Here is a 22,277-nt window from a genome sequence, read left to right on the forward strand (position 1 = left end):
GGGGAGAGAATAGGATGGGCTGGGATAAAGAGGGGGAGAACACTTGCCAGTTACCATTATGAGCAACACTTGACATGGGAAAAATTGATTTAATTTCTTGTCAATTAAATTAGAATTGGATAGTGAGAAACAAAGACAAGGATCAAAATAACACCTTTTCCCCCATCTCGCCCTTTTGGTCAGGCTCAACTTCATTCCGTCACTCACTGACTCTTCTGCCTCCCCCCCTGCAACACAGGGGATGGGGAATGGGGGTCTGCAGTCGGTGCATAACAGTTGATCTCTGCCACTCCCTCTTCCTCATGCTTTTCCCCTGCTCCAGTGTGAGGCCTTGCCACAGGCTGTGATCCTTGAGGAAAAATCTGCTCCAGTGTGGGCTCTCCACAAGGCTGTAGTGTCCTTCACTGCATATCCACCTGCTCTAGTGTAGGGCCCTCCATGGGCTGCTGGGGAACATCTGTGGCAGCACCTGGAGCACCACCTCCTCCCCTTCCTTCTTCTCTGACCTTGCTGTTCATTCTGCTGTTTTTCACTTTTTTTTCTTTTTTTTTTTCCTCAGTCCTTTCAGCCTGTGTGTGGCGTTTTTGCTCTTTCTTAACCATATTTCCACAGAGGTGCCACCAGCTTGGCTGCTGGGTTTAGCTGTATCCTGTGGTGGGGTGTTGCAGCACTGATGGCAGCCAACTTGCCTGGCATGGGGCAGGCCCTGGTCTCCCCTCACAGGGGTCAGCCCCTCTGCTGCCAGTTTCTGGGCACCTACACCAAAGAGAATTCTAGATAAAAAGTTTATACATACATTTTCAGTTCTTAAGAAATGATTTTGAAAAGATTTTAAGAAGACTTGAGGATTCGTATTATAATGGCCATAAAGCCATGGTATCTGTAAACGGTTTATTATGTTTAGATTTGCTTGTGCGTGCTCATTGAGAGAGATATGTAAGAATATGTACATGTGGTAGAAAATACATCTGTAGTGTAATAATTGCATGTTTTTTTCCCCCCTCCCTCAGAACTTAAGTGGACTGTTAAATGCTGCAAACTTCCAGCCCCTGCGGCCTTTGCCTTCCATCCGAATTTTGGTGGATAAGGTTAACCTGGAGCACTCAGTGCCGATGTATGCTGAGCAACTGGTGCACATGGTCAGCAGCCTCAGCCAGCCTTCTGACAACCTGCTTCATTACTGTTACTCACACTGCTATCTGAAGGTAAAAGAAGGCTGGAAATCTCATAGCAGTGTGCTGGGAAAACTAATAGAAGTATAGATAATCCTAAGTGTTAGCAGGTTTGTTGGGAGAGAGTTTTCAGCTTATGTAAAAAAGTGTAGGGTAAACATATTTCACAGAAGGTCGTTGTTTGGGATCGCTGCTTCTGACCGGAGCCAAATGCTTTGTAACATGAGTGGAGAACTTCACATGAGGAAACTGTGTAGACTGAAGCCCCAAGGTCTTTGTGGCAAGACTGAGTTAAAATAATTTCATAAAGAAACCTTTCCCCTCTTCTAGGTTAATGCTCACAAAATATGTAGATCACAATGAATTACAGTTAGAAACTTGATGGGATGTTGTGAGGAAAACCCATCACTCCTAGTAGTATTGGTAAAGCAAAATAATGATAGTGAAGGTATGCAATCAAAAACTGTTGCGAAACAAAATTTTTTTTTTTTTTTTGCATTAGAAGAGGAAAAACTGCTGAATGTTCTCAGATAAAGATCCATTATGTGAGAGGAGTTGTTATTGTGAGTTTGGTGGCAGTTTAACAAGTTTTTAGTAGAATGAAAAAGTGACATCTCAAGCATTTTTTTTAAAACAGGCCTTGGAACCTTTTGATGTGCTCAGGCATTTTTAAACCTTTTGGGTGCTACTGAAGTGTAAATATTTATTGCCAGTACTGTTAATTTTGTGATTTTTTTTTTCAATTATCCATTCACTGCTATGCTGATACGTTAATACAGTTTTAAACAATGGAATTCTTACTATCTGCATTAAAAAAAAATCTGTCCCAAAATTGTATGGCAAAGTTTCAGTTTTCTGGGTGACTGTCACATTTAAAGTGATTGGAATGGCAATATTGCAAGTCATCTGTATGTTTTTCAGTTTGAGGGCATTTTTTTTTCCTATTGAAAACATTTTTAGCAGTTGTTTGATCACCGTTTGCAAAATGTGGACTTCAATTTTGTGTTTATAGGGTTTATTTTGCTAGCTTTAAGTGTTCTGTTCTTACCTGAGTGGTGGTACAGCATGTTAAAAAGTCAACTGTACAGCTATTTGTCTTTTATACTGAACAGGGAATAACCATAAAGAATAGTTGTAATGAACCTTTCTTTAGATTCTCTTGTGTCATGCTTTAACCCCAGCCAGCAATGAAGCACCATGCAGCTGCTCACTTACTCACTCACCTCCCCCCACCCTCAGTAAGATGGGGGAGAGAATCAGAAGGGTAAAAGTGAAAAAACACATGGATTGAGATAAAGACAGTGTAATAGGGAAAGCAAAAGCCATGCCCGCAACTAAAGCAAACCACAGAATTCATTCACTACGTCCCATGGGCAGGCAGGGGTTCAGCCATCTCCAGGAGAGCAGGGCTCCATTGTAGGTAACAGTTACTTGGGAAGACAAAATGCCATAACTCTGAACGTCCTTCCCCTTCTTACCCTAGCTTTACATGAGGAGCATGACATCATATGGTATGGAATATCCCTTTGGTCAGTTGGGGTCAGCTGTCTTGGCTGTGTCCCCTCCCAACTTCTTGTGCACCCCCAGCCTCCTTGCTGGTGGGATGGGGTGAGAAGCAGAAAAGACCTTGACTGTGTAAGCACTGCTCAGCAGTAATGAAAACTTCCCTGTATCATCAACACGATTTCCAGCAGAAATCCAAAATATAGCCCTTCTACTATGAAGAAAATTAACTCTATCCCAGCCAAAACGAGCACATCTTATTAAGAAAAAAAGCTTTGAAGGGAAGCTTCTCATTTCCTTAAATACATCTTTTTTTTTTTTTTTTTTTGGCCAATGTTATTAAAATTACAAAAAGTGATTTTATTAATTTTATATGAAAGGCAATATGCAATCTGCATATTAAAATGATATCGAATAATGTATTTTAGTTGATAAATGATAATTCAGTATTTTTTTTAAAAATTCAGCAGTGTAGTTAACATTTATTGAGTGAAAAATATTTTTATATATATTCCTATTGGGACAATATTTTAGGTAGATTTTTCTAGTTATTTTTGTGTTTGGGGGGAAGAGGAATTCTCTAAAAACAATACACAATTTATTTAGTATTTACTGACTATATTTAAAAAATGTGTGTGTTATGTTATAAAAATAACTTGAAAGTAATATATGTTTTGACCAACTGAATTTGTTTCAGGTATTTGGTTTTCAAGCAGCACTGACTTCTTTGGACAGTAAAGGATTGTACTGCTTCCCTGTTCCAGTTATCCCCTCATTCAGTACTGCTCTTTATGGCAAGCTGATCAAGTTTCCCAAATACTGGTGAGCATTAAGCATGTGCAGTGTATTTAAGTAATGTACTCATCTACTTTTGTGTTTCTAAGGAATGGTTTATATCCCTAAATTTCTCTGTCTCTTCTATCATATTCTGCTATTAAGTCTGTTATCCGTAATAAATTTCTTTGCAAGGGTAGGTGGTAATAAACATTTTAGGCCCGTTTTTGGTTGAGAGAGCAGGCTACGCAAGCCTCATTGTAAGTGACTTTCTTCTAGACCTTGTAGAATTCTGTGAACTGGTTTCCATTCTTACTTGAGTGGTTACAAAAGCTGAAGTTATATACTGATGGCAAGCTTGATGTGTTTAACTGAACGGGTCAGCTGCTCCTGTTTTGAACTCAAACAAATGAAAAACAACAAATGGGGGTGGGGGACCTGCAAAACAAAACATCCCAACCCCACAAAAAGAGTTTGTACTAGACTTTTATTCTGTTGCTCATTACAGTTGGAAGTGTTTTAACATTGTGAACAGGTATTAAGCTGTTTGTAGTAGTTTAGATTTTAAATGCAAACACTTTTGTTCTGAAAACAGTTCTGTGTTTTATTATCAACTGAGCTATATGTAAAAAACCTCAATTTTTAAAACCTTAATGCCATGGAAATTCAGTATTTAAATTTAGCTCTACTGGTTAAATCTTGTCATAATAAATGTCATTGTGTAATATTTTTTTAATAATAAATTGTACTTATAAAAACTATTTTAAAGAAAAAACATTTTGGCAATACTTTGGATGGAACATTAGTTTTCATTATTTACTGCATATTTCATATTTTATACTGCATATTTCATTATTTACTGCATATTTACTGCTCATTTTGAGCAGTAGCTGTCTGTAACAGTACTTTTTGACTAAATCCATACAAAGTGTCTTCCATAAAATGACAAGATAACAGGAAAAGAGGTTCATGTATTAAATACTTTGGCTTCAGTCTGTGTTGTATAGCGAATTTGTAACAGTCATTTATTTGTGAAAGTTTAATGGATTATTAAAAAAAAAGATGACATTTCTGATTGTTAATAGTGCTAGGCACAGAATATACTAGTCTTTATCTCACAAGCTGTCATACCATGTTAAATATAAGAGGTTTTTAGCATAATCAGCACACCACCAGGTGGTAGCAGCCTAATTGACTTTCTCATATTTTCCATCAATAGTTTACAAAAATACTAACCACTGCAAATGAATTGCTGTTCTGTTGTGGCATTTTGGTAAAAAATAATAAACGTTACCAGGATAACCCATAATCAGCACTAATCAGAGTACTTCAGTACTCTGATAGGATCGACAGCCTTTCTTGACATGACCTGACATTTAACACTAAATTCTGGTTAGTGATCCTGGTTTGTAAACTGTAAAAATAAATTAGTGCTTAATGGTAAACTTAGATTTATTTAGTACATTATAAAGCCCCTGGTTAGTTATGCAAAACAAAAAAATTATTTTAGAGATGAAAAATGGTTGGGAAAAAAAAAGCTGTCATCTGACAAGTAAGTTCATGGTATTAAAGTGCTTTTGATTTCGTGTAAGTGCACTTACTCTCTCTTTTGTATGTGCTTGTGCTCGCTGCACTCAACGTCTTGCTTGCTCATGCTTGGTTTCTAGTGCTTTACCACATGCGCTGTTTCGTGCTTGCCATCACACTCTGTCATATGTGCTCGCATTCGCATGCTCCTGTGCATGTTTCTCAGGCATGCTTTCTATCTTGCTCACTTTTTTTCCCTCTGTTAAAAGTACATTGTATTACGATGCGTGCCCAGCTGGAAAATAGAGTTTGGTGGACTAATAACATAGAAAAATAAAACGGAGCAGAAGTTTTGGGGAGTGGAGGCAGGGGAATGGTCCTGCCTTAAAATAGCAAATCATCTATCAGTATTTATTACTAGATCGTGTGAGACCAACACTTATTGTGGTCTAGTGTATTTTAAAATACTTTTAAGAGCTTTCTCATTTTGTGGTAGGATATCTTTCTAAAGCTTATTTATTTATTAACAGTGTGAAGTAATTATATAAAATTAACTTATTCCAACAATTTATCTAAACTAAGCAACACCAATTTGCGGGTAATAAAGTAGAAAAACAAATGAGTACAGCAGCAGCCTGGTTAAATGAAGTGTAGTTTGAAGTGAATAAAACTCCAGATGAAACACATCAAATAGCACTTGAACTAAATCGAAATCAGCATGAGGACTGAGAGCTTCATTGAAGTCATGCAGTGAGTGAGAATTAGTCTGGTAGGATAACCTGGTAATGTCATTAAACTTAAATTCAGTCCTCTGCCCCCCCCTCCCCCCCAATTATACCACCTGCTTTATTTGGATTTTTAGATTTCACATTCCAGAGTTTCTTAAAGTACACACATCTGATGCTACATGTGTTCTTCTGTTTCTTCGTAGAAAATATATACCACAGACCATACCTTTTAAAAACAAAGACATTTTATGAACTGTTATGGAATCCCTCAGGTAGTATGTTTTGAGTTAGCAGTGAAAATCTCAACTTTATTTCTGACATAAATCAGTAGAATAGCTTTTTTTTTTCTAGTTTCAGTATAATAATCTCAGAATGTATATGGTGTATTAAATACTGTAGTAATATTTATTTTTTAAAACTGGTGGTAAACATCAGTAGCATGTCTTAACAGATACAATTTCAGCAACATCAGCCCAGTAAATTCCAGTAAATAACCATAAATGTTACAGAAGTGGTGTTTTGATTTACCTACTAGATTGATGTCTGTTTTAATTTCAGTTATTACACTTTCTTATAAAAGAAATGTGCTCAAGCTCACTAGTTAACTAAGTCTTTGACGTCTTTTAAATAGTATAGCTAATCTATTTTTATATTAAAGTGAAAACATCTGGTCTTTTGTTTTTGTCAAGCATAACAAGATGCAAAATACAATGTTAATGTCAATATTTTACAACTACTTAATGTAGTGTTGCATGCCAGATTGTAAAGCAGCTTTCAAAGCTTTTAGGAGGATGTCTAAAAACAACTGAGAATTAGCAGAATATGATCAAAAGCCTAGAATGAAAACAGGAATGTTTATTGCCAAACAGAAATCTTGAGAGGAATTAGATGATTTCTTTCTTTCTTTCGGCTACAATGTCTGTGGTAACAGATGAGGTAATTTAGTGTAGGACACTTCAGTGTTCTAACCCTCTTATCACTTACACAGTATCACTTTATGGTACTTTTGAAGAATATTAACATTAAAGAATATAGATTCTGAATAGCATTCCTTTATGTTTTGGATTTTTAAAAAATTTTATTTTTATTTTATTGCTTTTCTTTTCTTGACCTGTTTTCTCTAAATTCCCTTCCTGGGGCAAGTGTTCCAGACTCTCGTTTTCCTTTATCACGTCTGTGGGAAGGTTCTCACTGTCTCCACCTGTGACAGCTTTTGAGACTCTAAACACTGGTGGAATAAGGTTCTAAATGCAGATGATGTGATCTATTCCTCTATCCTTTCTATTCAGCTTCTTGGTCCAGTAGTCTATTTTCAGGGGGTCTGTTTCCTTGATAATGAGTCTCTTTCTCATTTTGAGACCAGAGCAATAGCTGCTGGTTTGCTGTCTGCAAGGAAGCACCAGTAAAGACTTGACTAATAGATGGTGATGATAAATTTGAGTCTGTGAATGGATGTTTTATGAACAAGTTGAGGACCTGCTGGGTAAATTAGTATCTAGGATTTCATGGCCTGCACTTTAGTTATTAGAGAGTACAGAGAGGTTAATTGATTGTTCTTGAATTGTTGTTCTATCAGAACAAAAATCTGGACTACAAACTCGCAAGTAGATCTAGATAATTACTGGTAAACAAAAAACATCTTCGAGAGACTAAATAGATATAGTTTTTTGCAAAGATTTTTTTAATTTGAACTGTTTTCTGCAGATACTGTCTTAAGAAGTAAGTTACAGCTTAAACACAGGCAGTTTGCTTATCTTAGTCAAGCAGTTTCTGATGAGGAAGGATTCTTGACAACGTGAGATTTGATTTGTGTTGGCATTGTGTCTCTTTCCTTCAGTGTTTTTATTGAAGAGCTATCTGTTATTGACAAAAGCTGATGAAAGTTTAAAATATGCTCTCCTGTTGAAGAAAGTCACATGTATCATGTGCTGGGCACCTCAGCTGCCCAAAGATATGATGTCTCTTGTTTCACTTGTAAAAGCTGTGGATTACAGTCCTGATGTAGTTATTTTATTAACATGTTCCCTCACAGCACTGAAAGATCACTACAGAGATCCTCACATGGAATATATATGTGCATTTTCTGTAGGCTTTGTTTTTATGAACCCTTAAGAACATTTATATAATATAGCTGTTCTTAATATTTCAACACAGATTTAACCGTAAAGATAAATATTTACTATGTCTCTAGAATAGGTTACATTTACATTAGATTGGCATGTTAGGTCATAACCTGCTTTTGGCTAACTATTATACAACAATATTGAGAAACATACTTTGCCAGCAACCTGAAAATCAGCATTTTGTGTTTTCTTACTTGACTTCCTAGCTTTTATTTTGACTCTGTCACTGTGTAGTTGCCAAATGGTTGCTTTGTACACATAATTTAACTTCGAAATTCATAACTTTAGCATTACAAAAATTGAGGTTCTAAAGACCTTGTGTTATTACTACTTATGTTTCTGCTCAAACCTTTGTTACTATGGTGTTTGTATTTTTATACAGCTTTACTTCCATTTTCTTCTATCATGTATCCCTTACATGGCAAACATTCCTCTCTTAAAGCCATGTAGTGGTATGCCACACAACTGTATTCTTATTGACAGAATTCATTGTTAGACTCTTTACACAATCCAGTGAAGTCATTGTAAGCTCCAGTGTGAGTCACGATGTGCACCTGCTCATGTCTGCTTTATGGATCATCTTGAAAATCCTGTGTTCATTTAGTGGTATCACAGTGAATTGACCAGAGTGAGACCAAATCATGCTGATCCACAAGTAGTGTAGATGATGATCTGGCTTCTTGAACAGTAAGAAGTTCTTTAGCAAGGAAATTAGCTCCTGCTGACATGGATTTTAATGACAAGGTACTACTGTGATGACAGTAGCAGATTTTAGGATTTGCTACTTGCTGAAGAGAGGATTAAAATTGTATAAGAGTGGATCAGGTGAACTCTCTGTCTTTTTGTTACTTTTTTGATTGAAACATCTTCGCAAGGCACGTTCAGTGGAGTAATGATGCTTAGAGCTAGAAATCATGGTAGATTTGTGAGCTTGAGAGTCATGAGACATAGCCGCCACGCAGCTCAGTGCAGTTCTGCTAGTAAGAGGCAAGTGGACACTGCTGGCAGGAAGCACAGAGCCAGACATCCACAGACTGTGAACATTAGATCATAAATCTAGGAAGTTTTCCAATAAATTGACACTTGGGTCTTGATTTTGGCAGCCGGTTTTATTGACTAGTCACAGTACATCAAGAGTAATGTCAATTTAGATTGGATGTGGATTGTATTTCACATGGGCAGTTGCGGGGCATGCTCAGTTCCTGGGTCAGAAGCAGAAACAGGTTGAAAACACATGAAACTCGTTTTGTAGCATTCAGTTGTGACTATTAGTTATGTCAGTAATTGGATATAACTGCCAGATGAAAATTCAGGGTATCCTTCAAAACAGAAAAGATCTGAGATTGCATGCCTGACCAGATGCCATCAGTGTATGTGACAGGAGAGAGTTTCAGCCACATCAGCATCATGTGAGTTAGAGCTAGCATGTGTAAAAACCTGTCTGAAGTATTGAGCTATGCCAGTGAAATGGGCAGTGCAAACCCAGACAGAAACAGTCATTCTCTTGGGTTCTGCAGAGGTGGTTGTGTAGAATTGTCTCAGATGTGAACAATCAGTCCAGGGAGTGCACTGGTTGCTTCATCATTCTCTGCCATAGCCTAGAAAATGCATCAAAGAACATAATACTAAATCAGGTTTTTTTTTTAAAGTTAAATTTGTTGGTAGCTGTTTTCAGTATGGTTTTGTGAGCAATGAATTTGACGCTTTCAGAAGTTTTGTTTACTGTTTATCTTTGTGCTTCTTTGGGGAGTAGGTATGTCAGTATAGCAACTTGTGGACAGTAATATAGGGTGATTTAACATTTTAGTTTTAACAGGAGAATGATTTTTCATTGATAACATGCTTCAACATATCTTTCATTATAAAAGTTAAAGTAGGCGTGCTTGTGTATGAGGATGAAGATGCTTAAGGAACTTATGTGGAACATTTTCTAATCTGCAGTGATGTTAATGTATCAAGTTTCAACATGACCATTTTGGGGCACTCTTCTAGAAGGAGCTGTTGTCCTTTACCAAGAATGACCCTCTGTCCAGGAGGGGTTTTGCATTCTGAGTACATGACTTGCAGCTTGATTAGTGTGACTACAAATTAACTTCAGTTGGAAACCCCTAGTTTAATTTTTTTTTTTTTAAATCAAGTCCAGATCTAATGTTACTGCTTCTCAGCAGATGTGGCAGGCAGCATTCAGCAAATCTGTTAAAAGTGCACTTTTAATCAATGTAAATTGGAAGCAGTTGTATTTTTAGTATTGTCCATGAGGAGGAAATTCAGCAGAGCTGACAGTAAAGTGTGGTCATCTGTAATGTTTCCAGCGTAGTTATTTAGACTAATTAATTGTCAAAGCTCTTCAGTGAAAGTAAATTAAACCTATTAACTAATATCTGTCCAGGGAAAGTGATTGCACATGGTGGATACTTTTTCCTGGCTGTAGTAACTGTTGCCATCAATATTTGCTGGCATTTGTACTAGGAATAAGTAAATGGCATTTATTTAAAATTGTATAGGATTTTTCAGCATTGAAGCTGCATTTTCACAGAATCACTAGGTTGGAAAGGACCTTCAAGATCATCAAGTCCAACCATTAGTCCAGCGCCACCATGTCCCCTAAACCATGTCCTGAAGCGCCATATCCACACGTTTCTTGAACACTTCCAGAGATGGCGACTCCACCACCTCCCTGGGCAGCCTGTTCCAATGCCTGACCACTCTCTCAGTGAAGAAATTTTTCCTAATATCCAACCTAAACCTCCCCTGGCGCAACTTAAGGCCATTTCCTCTTGTCCTATCACTAGTTACTTGGGAGAAGAGGCCAACACTCACCTCACCACAACCCCCTTTCAGGTAGTTGTAGAGAGCGATAAGGTCTCCCCTCAGCCTCCTCTTCTCCAGACTGAACAACCCCAGTTCCCTCAGCTGCTCCTCATAAGACTTGTGCTCCAGACCCCTCACCAGCTTCGTTGCCCTTCTCTGGACACGCTCCAGCACCTCAATGTCCTTCTTTTAGTGAGGGGCCCAAAACTGAACACAGGATTCAAGGTGCGGCCTCACCAGTGCCGAGTACAGGGGCACAATCACTTCCCTACTCCTGCTGGCCACACTATTGCTGATACAGGCCAGGACGCTGTTGGCCTTCTTTTGCTTTACTTGAGACTGGTGAAAGGTGTGCAAAACTGATTGTCTTTAAAGCTGATGTTATTCTGCATGAACACTAAAGAAATTAGAATCGCTAATATATATTCCTCTTGTAATGGATGTATTTGGAAATTCTGTTTCTCTTAGTGTTACCACTATTTGTAGAAAATATCTGGTTAGGATTTTCAGTGATATTCTCAGTTTATGAGGCTTTACCCATGTAAAGTCTGTCCAGAAGGATCCACTGGTGGCAATTCTTCACACACAGTGTTTGTCCCTTATTTCTCCACAATTTTGCCTACAATTTGGTGGCTTTTTTTTTCCTTTTTAAGTGTATCTGTGAATCACGAAGAGAAACAGTCTTTGAGGTGGCATCTACACTACTAAATAAAACATGCCAGAAACCAGTGCAGCCCTGAGGCCAGGTGGCTTCTCATGGCTTAGTTCATATCTGCAAGCCTACCTATAGCTTTCTCTTCCACTCCTAAAAGGAGGAGGTGGCGGGGGGGCAAGCGCAGAAAAAGAATGTTCACTTTTTTTGAGAAAGTGCCAGCTGCTGTGGCCTGAAGCTGGCAGGGAGCAAGCTAATGGGTTAAACAGTATGCACAGCCACAGACCACTACTGGAGCCTGCACTTGGCCTGCCTTAGTTGGCAAATAAGGATGTAACCTCCGTGAAACTTGTACCCTGAAACTGAAGGGCATGGAGGTCAACTGTGGTGTCATCCTGCTGGCCAGCCCCATTCAAATGTTGGATATTACATAGCATTTTGCCAGTGTACTTCAGTGTAACAATTGTTCTCTTACCTTTCACTCTTTTCTTTGCATCTTCTTTTTAAGAAAATGCCATGGGAGTTAATAGGATTGCAAGCACTGTTTTTAAAAAAATTGTGTTTGTTAAATACAATAACTTGAAGAAAAAATTAGATGGTCTTTCATGCATTAGGACTTCAGGAACTTCAATATAGTCCACTGTAGAGTGATGCTTCTGAAAATCGCATTATTCAGCTTGTGTACCAAATAATCTGCCTTCACAAAAGCTGTATGTTTAAAGGCTTCTTGAATAAGCTACATGCTTATTGAATAAGCTATATAGAATTGCTGATTTTATCTTTTTTATGGTTACCTTCATTATGCTTGCAGAGCGTTATTATGTTGCTGAACAAGCTGTAGCATATCCTTTGTTGACTCTGCAGTGCTTCACTCTCCAGTGGTAGGCTTCATTTCCACCTGGAGTGAGGTATCAGAAACTCTGCAGTCTTAAATTATGCTACTATTTTTACAAGCATGTTAATGTGACAGTTTGAATTCGATAACCATGATAAATGGTGAATAAAAACACTTTATAAAAAAAAAAAGCTGTATTTATCTTCACTCAGAGCAACAAATAATGAAATATAAAGGCTTATGTGCATGTTCAGCTGTCCTTAATACCAGAGCAGCTTTACTGCATCTGTGTTCATCTCTAGGTAGGAGAAGCATACTGTCCTGTGTCCATTATAATTATTTTACTGTATTCGCCCCATGCTTGTTCCCTCTGAGACCCAGACGTGCTTTTTCTTTTCTATGGGAATAGTCCTCCTTATACATCAGGATCTGTCTTTGGTTCTAGGCTAAGTGCTTGTGTGCAAGAAGACATCCTCACCATTTTTCCTCAGGCACTTCAATCCTAATTGTTTATAGCTTTGTATTATTTTTAATTATTACGACTTTAGCAACGCCTTTTAAAATAAGATAAAGTAACCTGTCAGCTGTATATACTGAGGAGCAGGTACTGTGTTGAATGCATGGTAATGTTTGGATCTCTGTTGGGCCTGTATGTTCTGTGGGCATTGTCTGATTTTTTTCATTAGGTTTTAATCTTCTAAAGGACATTAGCTCCCAATTTCTGAACTAGATTTTTTTAGTATGACAGGTTTTGGATGAGAATGTTAGAAGGCAAAAAAGGAAGAACAGGAGAACAACTGAAGTCAGGCTCATGTGGGATGAGGCCCTTAAACAGCAAACTATGAGAAGAAAATCTGTTTATCAGAACAGATTTGGAAATCAGTTATACCTGCTGCAGGTGCTTCTGGTATTGATGCAAGAGATGGAAAGGATTATGTTGGTTAAGACAGTAATACAAGAATTGTCGTTTCATTTTTCAATTAATCAGATTTTTTATCCATTATAACACTTATGTTTTTTAAACAAAAGCTACAGGATTTAAAAGCAAATTTTTAGTTAGTTTTCTTTGCTGATGTTCACTGGCCTTTCCTTTGAGTTGAATGACTGATTCCAGAATGAACACTCAAAAAGAAGGAAATATATCTGGTAAGCATGATTAGAAAATTCCCTTGATAGTCAAGGAATGTGCATATACATGCAGAATGACAGAATTAAGCATCTGATTTTTGCATTCTTAATTTTTAAAAGAAGCAAAAATGGAAATGGAGTTGTTATAAGACTGACAGTCTCTTGCTCTTGAAGGATATGTATTTGTTATACTTTACCTTCTATTTTGCATACATCTTGGATTTGGCTGTATACCTATATTACAGCAAGAAAATGTTTTTCTGATGTATTTTACTGACAGCATCTTTTCTTCAATATGTGTGTATATGATAATTTTGATGATCTTGAAGACTCACTAGGGTTTGTGGAGTTTTTAAGTAATGAAATGGATGTAATGAGACTCACAGTGCATAGATCAAAACTGAACACAAGAAACTATATCCATAGAATCTCCTTCAAAGTTTGTATTGTTTTTGAGGGGAAAAATGGTGTAAAGTTAATGGCAGAGTCAGTGTTTAGGATGGCAAATTTAGATTTAACAATAATTTTAGTCTTTCAAGTAAGAAGTATTATGCATTTACTGAGATTTAATGTCTAGCTTTCAATAGCTTCTGATATCCTTTAAAATTCTTTTGAAGTTACTAATTAATGAGGCCACAGTGTAATCATTTTAGGATCCTTTATACTTTTTCTGCGGTTACGCACGCCTTGTCCATTCATGTCCTTGCTGTTGATGACACCCTTGATCCATCCTTTGCTGTATTAAAGTCTTTGCTGTTAATGGGAAAAACAAAACACCCTTGCCCCCTTCCACTAACTTCCTTCTGATGCTGTAACTTCTGTCTTGAAGAATACTAGAATTGGGTTTTGGGGTACTTTCCGGCAAGAAAGAGTGGAGTTAAGTGCTTTTATTTACCTTTCTAGATTTAATGGAATTAAGTTGTTGCCTATGAATATGGAAATATGGCTTCATTTCTTTCAGTCTTGTGTACTTTCTATTTGTGGCATGTCCATTCAGTGCAATATTTTGATTCAAATATTTATTTTGTTTTAGCTAATGCAGACATGCACCTTCTCAACTCTCTGACTTTTATGGCCTAGCTATAAAAAAAATTTGCCAGAATTTCAAACAACCTTTTTTCTTTCACTGCAAATGCATCTTTTTCTACCAAAAGTTTTTCGTCTGTTTATGAAACAAAATAAGCAGTATGCCAAAGTATTTAGTAGAAGAAATTCGCAGTTAACGCCAAATCCTAACCAGCTTACCTTTTTGGACAAAGTTTATTATTTAGATCAGTTGTTAGTGTTTACTTGAAGTTTGGGGTTGTGCTCAGGTCTTGAATCTTTAGCAGGGAGTTTGAAACGGGTCAGGTCCCAAGAAGATCTGTGAACTTCTTCAAAAACAAAATGGGAGTTTTGTGCTTTTTTCAGTGAGTTGTGATCCATCTTCTAACAACTTTGCATCTGTTAGTAATCTTCCAGAAAAAGAATAATCAGGCAAATTTATCTACATTTGGTTACTTTTTTTCTGTTTCACACAGTTTTCATGGGAATACTTAGAAGTGGGTTAAGATTATATATTCAAAACGGTATGTGTGAGCAACTTGCAAAGGAGGGAGGATAAGGGGGTGTGTATGGCTTAGATGTATTTTCTTTCTGTTCCTGTTGTCAGCATTTCATTCTACTATCATCTTCTTCTGAATGCTCTAAATATATTTTCCCTCATCCCTACTTCCAGTTTCCAAGCATTTTCGAAGAAAATTGTCATACAGCTTATTCTCTTCACAAGTGCTTTGAGTTTCTTCTATTCTTATGTTCTTTTCCCTGTCTTCCAAGCATTTTATTGGAAATACTCTAAAAAGGCTTCTTCTCCTTTGCGTTCTCCTGTTTCTTGGTATCTGTTCTCCATCCTTGTGCCTTCATCCCAAATCTATTAACCCCACTGTATTTTTTTCTTTCTTTTTCGTTTTACCATTTGAAATCTCTGAGAGGAAGGTAATTCTGTAGGCCTTCTTGTGCCTCTTTCCTTCTTAAATGTCACTGTCATCTTCTGTCACTTGTCTTGCCGTTTCTACAAGAGTTGGGAGAATGCTCTACAAGTTACTTAGCTTTACGTGAGGCGGCAAAGTTGGTGGCTGTTCCTGCTCGAAGCAGTTCCTCTTCCTTGCTCCCCAGAAAGAGGAGCTATCTTCCTATCTTCTATCTCAGTTACCTCTCTCAAGCCGCTCTTCTGGGATTGAAGACTCTAATATCCTTACTTCAGGAGATGTTTTCAGATGAGAAGAAAACAAAGCCACTGTTGACCATATCTGCATTCTTGAGAGTTCCTCACATCTGTGGTGTTTGGAGAAGGGTCAGACTTCTGGGATAGCAACTTTTCTTCTGCATAAAATACACCTCTAGACTCAAGTTTTTCCTTCTACAGGATAGGGTCATGTCTGATCAGCTGTGCTGGCTCTGGCAAATGGCAAGTCCTCACCATAGATAGGGCCCATGAGCTGGGCTGTTTTCTTGTAAATAATTTGTGTGTAATTTTTGAACATGTTTGATAATTTCCAAAGTGTTGTAAGAAATAGCAGATAGGAAAGTCGCAGTGCAAATTTGGGGTAGGAAAAGAGTTTGAAATTTGAAATCACTAATAGAATGGAATAGACTAAGAAATGAAATAGCTAAACTTTATTAGGAGATAATTAATTCTATTTAAGCTGCCAAATTTTGCAGCTCTGCTGGGAATAAGAAAGGTAATTTGACAGTAACTTAAAAACAAAATAGTGAGTGCAGTTTTCAAAGGTCATACTGGATAGAAATCTATATCCAAAAATCCTTAGTTGTGCTCCTAATAATTCAAGAAAATTGTATCCTACAAAATTTTATGCCATATCCTACAAAAATATCTTATAAACGACTGTATTATTAGCTGCTGAACTGACTGTGTGAATTTCCCTCAGATTGGAGGGATGGTTTGTGAGAGCTGCTGCTCTTTCTTCTGACAGCATGAATGGATGTCGGCTGTAGCTGCTGTTTTCAGGGCTGCCAGTCATGACTCTTGCTCCCCTGATAACACCAGGTTAAGCATGGACCTCCTTGCCAAATGGCAGCAGCCTTTGTGTCCTATTCCTGTTTTGTGGCATCATGTTCAGCAGAACGACTGCGTTTGTCAGCGCAGTTTTCACTGAGCACTAGCATGTTTCTGAGCCCTCCTGGCTCTCTGCTTTACCTGCTAATGGCAACCAAATGGCTCTGGGTGGCAGATTTAGAGGATTGATTTAATGGCTGTTGCTGCTGCTTCTGGGAAGTGTGTGAAGGGGGAAGGAGGAGAGGAAAAGGGAGAGGGAGGGAAAGGGGTTGCTTTTCTGGACAGTAAAGCAGGCTGCCCTAGGGGAAGGCAGTTCTCTAAACCCTGTTCCATCCCTGTGGATACTGAGACTGGATTACACTGTGGTATCCAAAGCAATGATATTGGACCTAACAAGTAGTACTTTTTTGTAGCTTTTGTTTTGCTTTACTGAACACAGACCTTTGCTGTTTGGAGGTTTACGGCCACTAGCAACTTTTACCTTTCACCTCTGGTGGTTTTGGTGTTCTTGGTCATCTGCAGCTGTTCAGTTACAGCATCTCCAAGTTCCAGCTGATTTCCCCGCCCTCACCCCCCCCAAGGCAACTGTCATTTATCAGGAGGTAAATGATAATGATTGCATTTATTTTGGCCTTGCTGCTAGTTCTGAAAAATATACAAGGCACAACTCAAATAGTAGATGTAAAAGTGTTCTACTTCTGGTATGGTTCCCTCTGTACTATCTTCCTCAAGCCAGTGGTTCCCTATAGAAAGTCCTTGCTTCTTTCCAGACTTCTTTCTGTTGTTTGTTTTTGTTTGTTTGTTTGTTTTTGGGTTTTATTTTTATATGTTTTGATCTTTGATTGCTGTAATGAATACCAGTTTTTCTCATGGTCCTTACATTTCAATCTCATTGGACATGCAGCTAAATGTCTTATGCCTTCCCTTGTCCCCACTAATATCCACGATAAATGACAATAAGATTCCTTGATCTAAGTAAAAAAGTTACATACCTTCTTGCAGAAGTAAAGAAAGAATAGGTGTTTAAAGTGTAAGTAAGAAAACAATGTCCTATCCATGAGGAGAGCTTCTTACTCCTTGTTTCCTGATTTCCCTCACTTTGTGGAGTTCTGAAGATACAGTTCTTCACAGATAAAACTTTATGCACAAGATTCAGTTGGTTGATTATGTGTGTATAGAATCATAGAATAGTTTGGGTTGGAAGGCACCTTTAAAGGTCATCTAGTCCAACCCCCCCTGCAATGAGCAGGAACATCTTCAACTAGATCAGAGTTGTTCAGAGCCCCGTCCAACCTGACCTGGAATGTTTCTAGGGATGGGGCATCTACCACCTCTCTGGGCAACCTGGTCCACTGTTTCACCACCCTCATTGTGAAACATTTCTTCCTTCTATCTAGTCTAAATCTGCCCTTTTTTAATTTAAAGCCATTACCCCTTGTCCTATCGCAACAGGCCCAAAAAGGTAACCATATATATACTAAGGACATAAAGAAGATTGAGGGCTCATGTTGTAATCTTCTCAGAGCAGAGAACTTGTAATTTTATTCTTTTGTAGATTGCTCATGTCACTTTAATGATTCTTTCTGTTGATAAGAATTAACTAGTGATTAGAAAAGGAGTTTTCTTCTAAGGAAGAAAGAGCAATTAGTGACTGACCTCCACTTGCAATTTGGTGGGAATTCAGATGCCTATCATCTGTCCCATTGATCAGCTTTCCCAAAGCCAGTAAGCTGAATTTGATCTAAACATCCTAAATATGTTTCTCTAATGCAGCTGCGCGTTTAACACGTTCCTGCATTACAGTTTCAGCAGCCACCTTAGTTTATCATGTGTCCAAAAATAAGACTGAAAACCCAATCCTTTGTTGGGTTATCCCTTGTTGGTATCAACAATTTTTTAGTTCAAATCTGTTGCATTTTGAGGCACATGACTTAACTGGAATTGAAGAGAAAATGCTTTCTTAAACTTTTAATCCAGTGGGTGGAAAGACTCATCTGATGCTTAGTGTGGTTGGATTCAAGCTGAGGGAAATAAAGACTTTCCTACCCTCACATTCCAGGTCTTTGTTTTTTCTTTCAGCCTTCGACATTTTCTCCTGGTGTCTCACAGCAGATAAAGTTTCAATAACCGTCCCGCTGAGGTCACTACTTCTTACTTCCTTGTTGCTTCACAAACCAGTATTATTATTTGCATGTGATGATCATAATTTTCAATGTGCAGATGTAATAAAACTGAATAATTTTAAAAACAATCCAAGTTTAGAGCTCCTAACATGTATGTTGAGAGTCTTGCATTCTTTGCTTCAATGTGATTTTTTTTGTTGTTTGCAAGGTTTCTTCATTTAAATTTGTTTGGTTTCAGTAATATTTTTTTTTTCTTGTAACTTATTTCTTGCATTTATTTTTGCTTTGGTGTATAAAGCTAAATTTTATTGTTGCATTAAAGCACACACACACTGTACTGAGAATTGAGAATGTATATTCTCTGATCATTTTCTAAGACATATTGAAGCTTGTACTTTGCCTGCGTTGTTTTGTTTTCACAATTGTTTGAAGGCAATCTGTGTGTTTTCTCTGAAATTCACATATGATTTAACACTTCACATTTTTCATCACTGACAATTTCAATTCCAGAACTGATGTTAAAAAAACCCCAAGTATAGCGGTCAGTTTTGAAATGATCGTGTTCTTCCCTTCTAGACCCTAATCTAAAATTTTCAGAAATATAAAGTTACTTTTTTTTTAGTTTATTGAAAAAAAACAAAGAAAAAAAGTTGATGAATCTTGAAGTTAATTGTTTCCTCCCTTGTACTAAATTGTATGATTAGCAGTGTTTCCTACAAATAAGAGGCAAAGGCAGTTGCAGCTGCTGAAAAGTCACCTGTGTATGAGAGGACATAAAATGTCAGGCAGCCTTTAGTGAAGCCTGCAGAAGAGCCAGAGAGGTTTTGAAGGCATCAGTCTTGGAGATGTTTTTGGAATGAAGTGTTCTAAAGTGTGTTTATTTACTGTTTTTTGATAATAATTAACTTGGTTCTCTAGCACGAATAACTGTTTCTGTCTGAAGACTAAAAATTGTGTTAGTGTATGCAGACGTCTGATATGACTGTTCTTTTTATTATGAGTAGTAGTGACTTCAGTCTTGCATTTGAAAAAAAAAATAGTATTTCCAGGAGTGTACAACTTCCTTTCCCTTTCTTCTTCTCTCCCTGCACGCTCCCTTCAGAGTTTGGATATTTGTTAGTAAGTAGTTAGACGTTGTTTCCCTTACCCAATAATAGTTGCTTAAAAGTTAAGAAAAAGGATCAAAATTGTCATATGGATTTGTTGTAGGTTTGTAGATGAAGCCTTTGTTCATGTGAAATATCAAACTAGTGTACATTTTCTGTTTGCCTAAGAGGAAAGGTGTGCAAATGCTGACTGAAATTATTTAAGCATTTAAATTATGTTCAGGTTCTTCTAAGGCACAGTTGCTGGGTTCTAGTAGCAGGTTACTCGTTTTATTATTTTGGAAAAAATGAACTAATCGTATTTTACTGTACAGGATATGAGTAATAACAAAAATTAAATTTTTGGAAACATTTTGCAGGTTCCAGCTTTGCAGTTGGGGACTCTATATAAACCTCTGGAGCCAGCTGTTCACCACTATATTCTTTCAATCACTCTGAGGTGTTGATTTTAAAAGAATGAGTTGCTGTTCCTAAAGTCTACAAACTGAAAATATTTCGTGGCAGGCCTGTGAACTTACATGGTTTGGTTATATTGGTGCCTATCCACGGTGTATAATAAGGACCAATTCATGTTTTCATTCAAAAACAGCGAAGAAAACTATTTTCTTTAATGGTACGCCAGAGTTATCCGAATATTTCAGCAAGTCTGTATTACAGTTTGTCAGCAAACTGGGTACAACCAGAGTGTATTTAAAAATCATTTAATTAGGACAGATTCATTTTCACTCCGTGCCACTACACAGCAAGACTTGCTTGTTCATATTTCCTTAAATTTATTCTGGAACTTGTCCAAGTTCAGCTTTAATGAGTAGCCTATCCTGCTAGTTACATTAGAATTTATTTTCCCCTAGAGAAGAGTGTTTGAATTGGTAGGTTTTTTTAACCTGTTCAGTTAAATGAACATATGTTCAGAACTGCATCTTAACTCTTGAGTGTAAAAATTTGAGAAATAATTATTTCTATTGTTGTTAAAGTTTTGAAGTGCAGTTTAAATGGTGGTTTTAGACTCCAGCTATGTACCATAACTGTTCTAATATGGTGATGAGTTCTGATATGAAGTCACATTCAGTTGCTTAATACAAATTTAATGATACAATATCGAAACACAGACCTAACTTGGTTTACTGAAAAAAATTATTTGTACTTGTATTTTCACTTATTGCTTGAATATATCTCTTGGGTCATGAAACTTGGTTTAAATATAGCTCAGTACCTTATTAATAATGGATTTTCTGTACTAACAGGTGCAGTTTGGTAGCAAACTTGTATTTTAAGTTCTTTTAAATGCATTATTTGTGTTTCAAAACTTTTATAATAAATCCCGAATTATAAATGTACTTTCATCACTAGCCAGGTCTAGTTAAAATTTCCTTTAAGGAACATTTGCGGCACACATGGTACAATACTCCCCTCCCCCTTTGATTTTTTTTTTTTCTATAAAAAAGGATTTATTTTCTTCAACTTCCCATTTCTCCGAAGTTATCTCAAAAGGACCAGTAGACTTTATTCATATGGGATTGTTAAAGTACAATAACCATAGAATTTGCATATTGTTAAAAAAACTTCATACACTGTTGTTACCCATAAGGGACTATTTTATGTGAAACTTGTAGGTTTTAAATTTAGCATAGTTCAGAACAGTAGCTGTAATATGTATTAAATGAATAGTCAAACTTTTTAAAGCAAAGTCTTTTCTGCTGTCTTACTGTATGCTGTGATTGTCACAGCTTTTCACAGGCTTCCCCTTAAAGTACATGAATTTGTTAATATAAATGTATTATTTTAGACGGACTTGTTTTGGAGGTATGTTCGTCCTGAATTTTGCTGAAAAACCTACTGTTTTCTACCTTCTTCCTCCCTTCTCAGTTTTCTATTAGGGAACTCGTCTTTTGAAATATTCACATGCTTTTTTGAAATATTTGGTTTTAATCATGCAAAATAATATTCAGAAAGAAGCGGGGAAAGTAGTAAATATAAGTTATCTGAAAGGATAACAAAAGGAAAAAGAACAGAAATAAAAAGAGCAGAAAGGAAAAAAGTTACAGTGCACTTCTGCAATGAAATAAATAATAAAAGATAACAGTACATGGCTTGAAAAAGGGGAATACTAGGAAATGTTTGGATTGATATCACCATGTATTACATTTCTTTCCATGTAATGCCTGCAAAAGCTTTGCTAACATGCATATCTGGTTTTCCAGCTTTAATTGTACATAAATGGTTTGTACTGTCTGTTTAATCTTATGTTTTAAAACAAATTTTTTATCTGTTGTGTATATAATATTTTGTTTTACAGGGATGGATTTTCCTAAGTACAGAATCGCTTTATATACTCCTTTACTTAGGCACACCTTTTCTGCTAAAACTGATAACTTCCAGAGCTTGTTCTCACTTTCCTAGAATTTCCTAGAGTGTAAGTTCAAATTCTAACTTGGGACCAGCATTAGGAAAGGTCATAGTTTTGCAGTCTCCACCTGTGCTTTCGATGGAACCCAGAGCTTTTCTTCTAGTGACTATATGGACATGTATACATTTACATGGAGGAATGTTTATGCATCTGAGGAGATGAAATGGGAGATACGTTTTTATCTAATTGTGTCCACAAGAGAGTGATTTTCATGCGTCCTCTTGTGCGTGTCATGTGGTAGAAATTGTCAGAATATGTTTCAGGCTGTTAGTTTCTTTGGCTGTCTGAGTCAGTGTTTTTCTTTATTCTTTTTCAACAAGGTAGCATCTTTCC

At 37.0% G+C, this 22,277-nt stretch overlaps 1 protein-coding gene across 1 annotated transcript in view; it reads left to right on the plus strand.

The window, feature by feature from the left end:
• LOC104620533 (vacuolar protein sorting-associated protein 13B-like) overlaps positions 1–22,277 on the plus strand; it is a gene marked incomplete at its 3' end in the record, with an annotated part of 109,198 nt that overhangs the window by 82,978 nt on the left and 3,943 nt on the right. Inside the window, exons 14-15 of the mRNA XM_010286784.1 lie at positions 1,011–1,205; positions 3,373–3,497. Coding sequence (XP_010285086.1) covers positions 1,011–1,205; positions 3,373–3,497 — 320 coding nt within the window. The remainder of the gene's footprint in view (positions 1–1,010; positions 1,206–3,372; positions 3,498–22,277) is intronic.

The sequence above is a fragment of the Phaethon lepturus genome, unplaced genomic scaffold (genome assembly GCF_000687285.1).
Source record: "Phaethon lepturus isolate BGI_N335 unplaced genomic scaffold, ASM68728v1 scaffold11645, whole genome shotgun sequence".
Lineage (NCBI taxonomy): Eukaryota > Metazoa > Chordata > Aves > Phaethontiformes > Phaethontidae > Phaethon > Phaethon lepturus.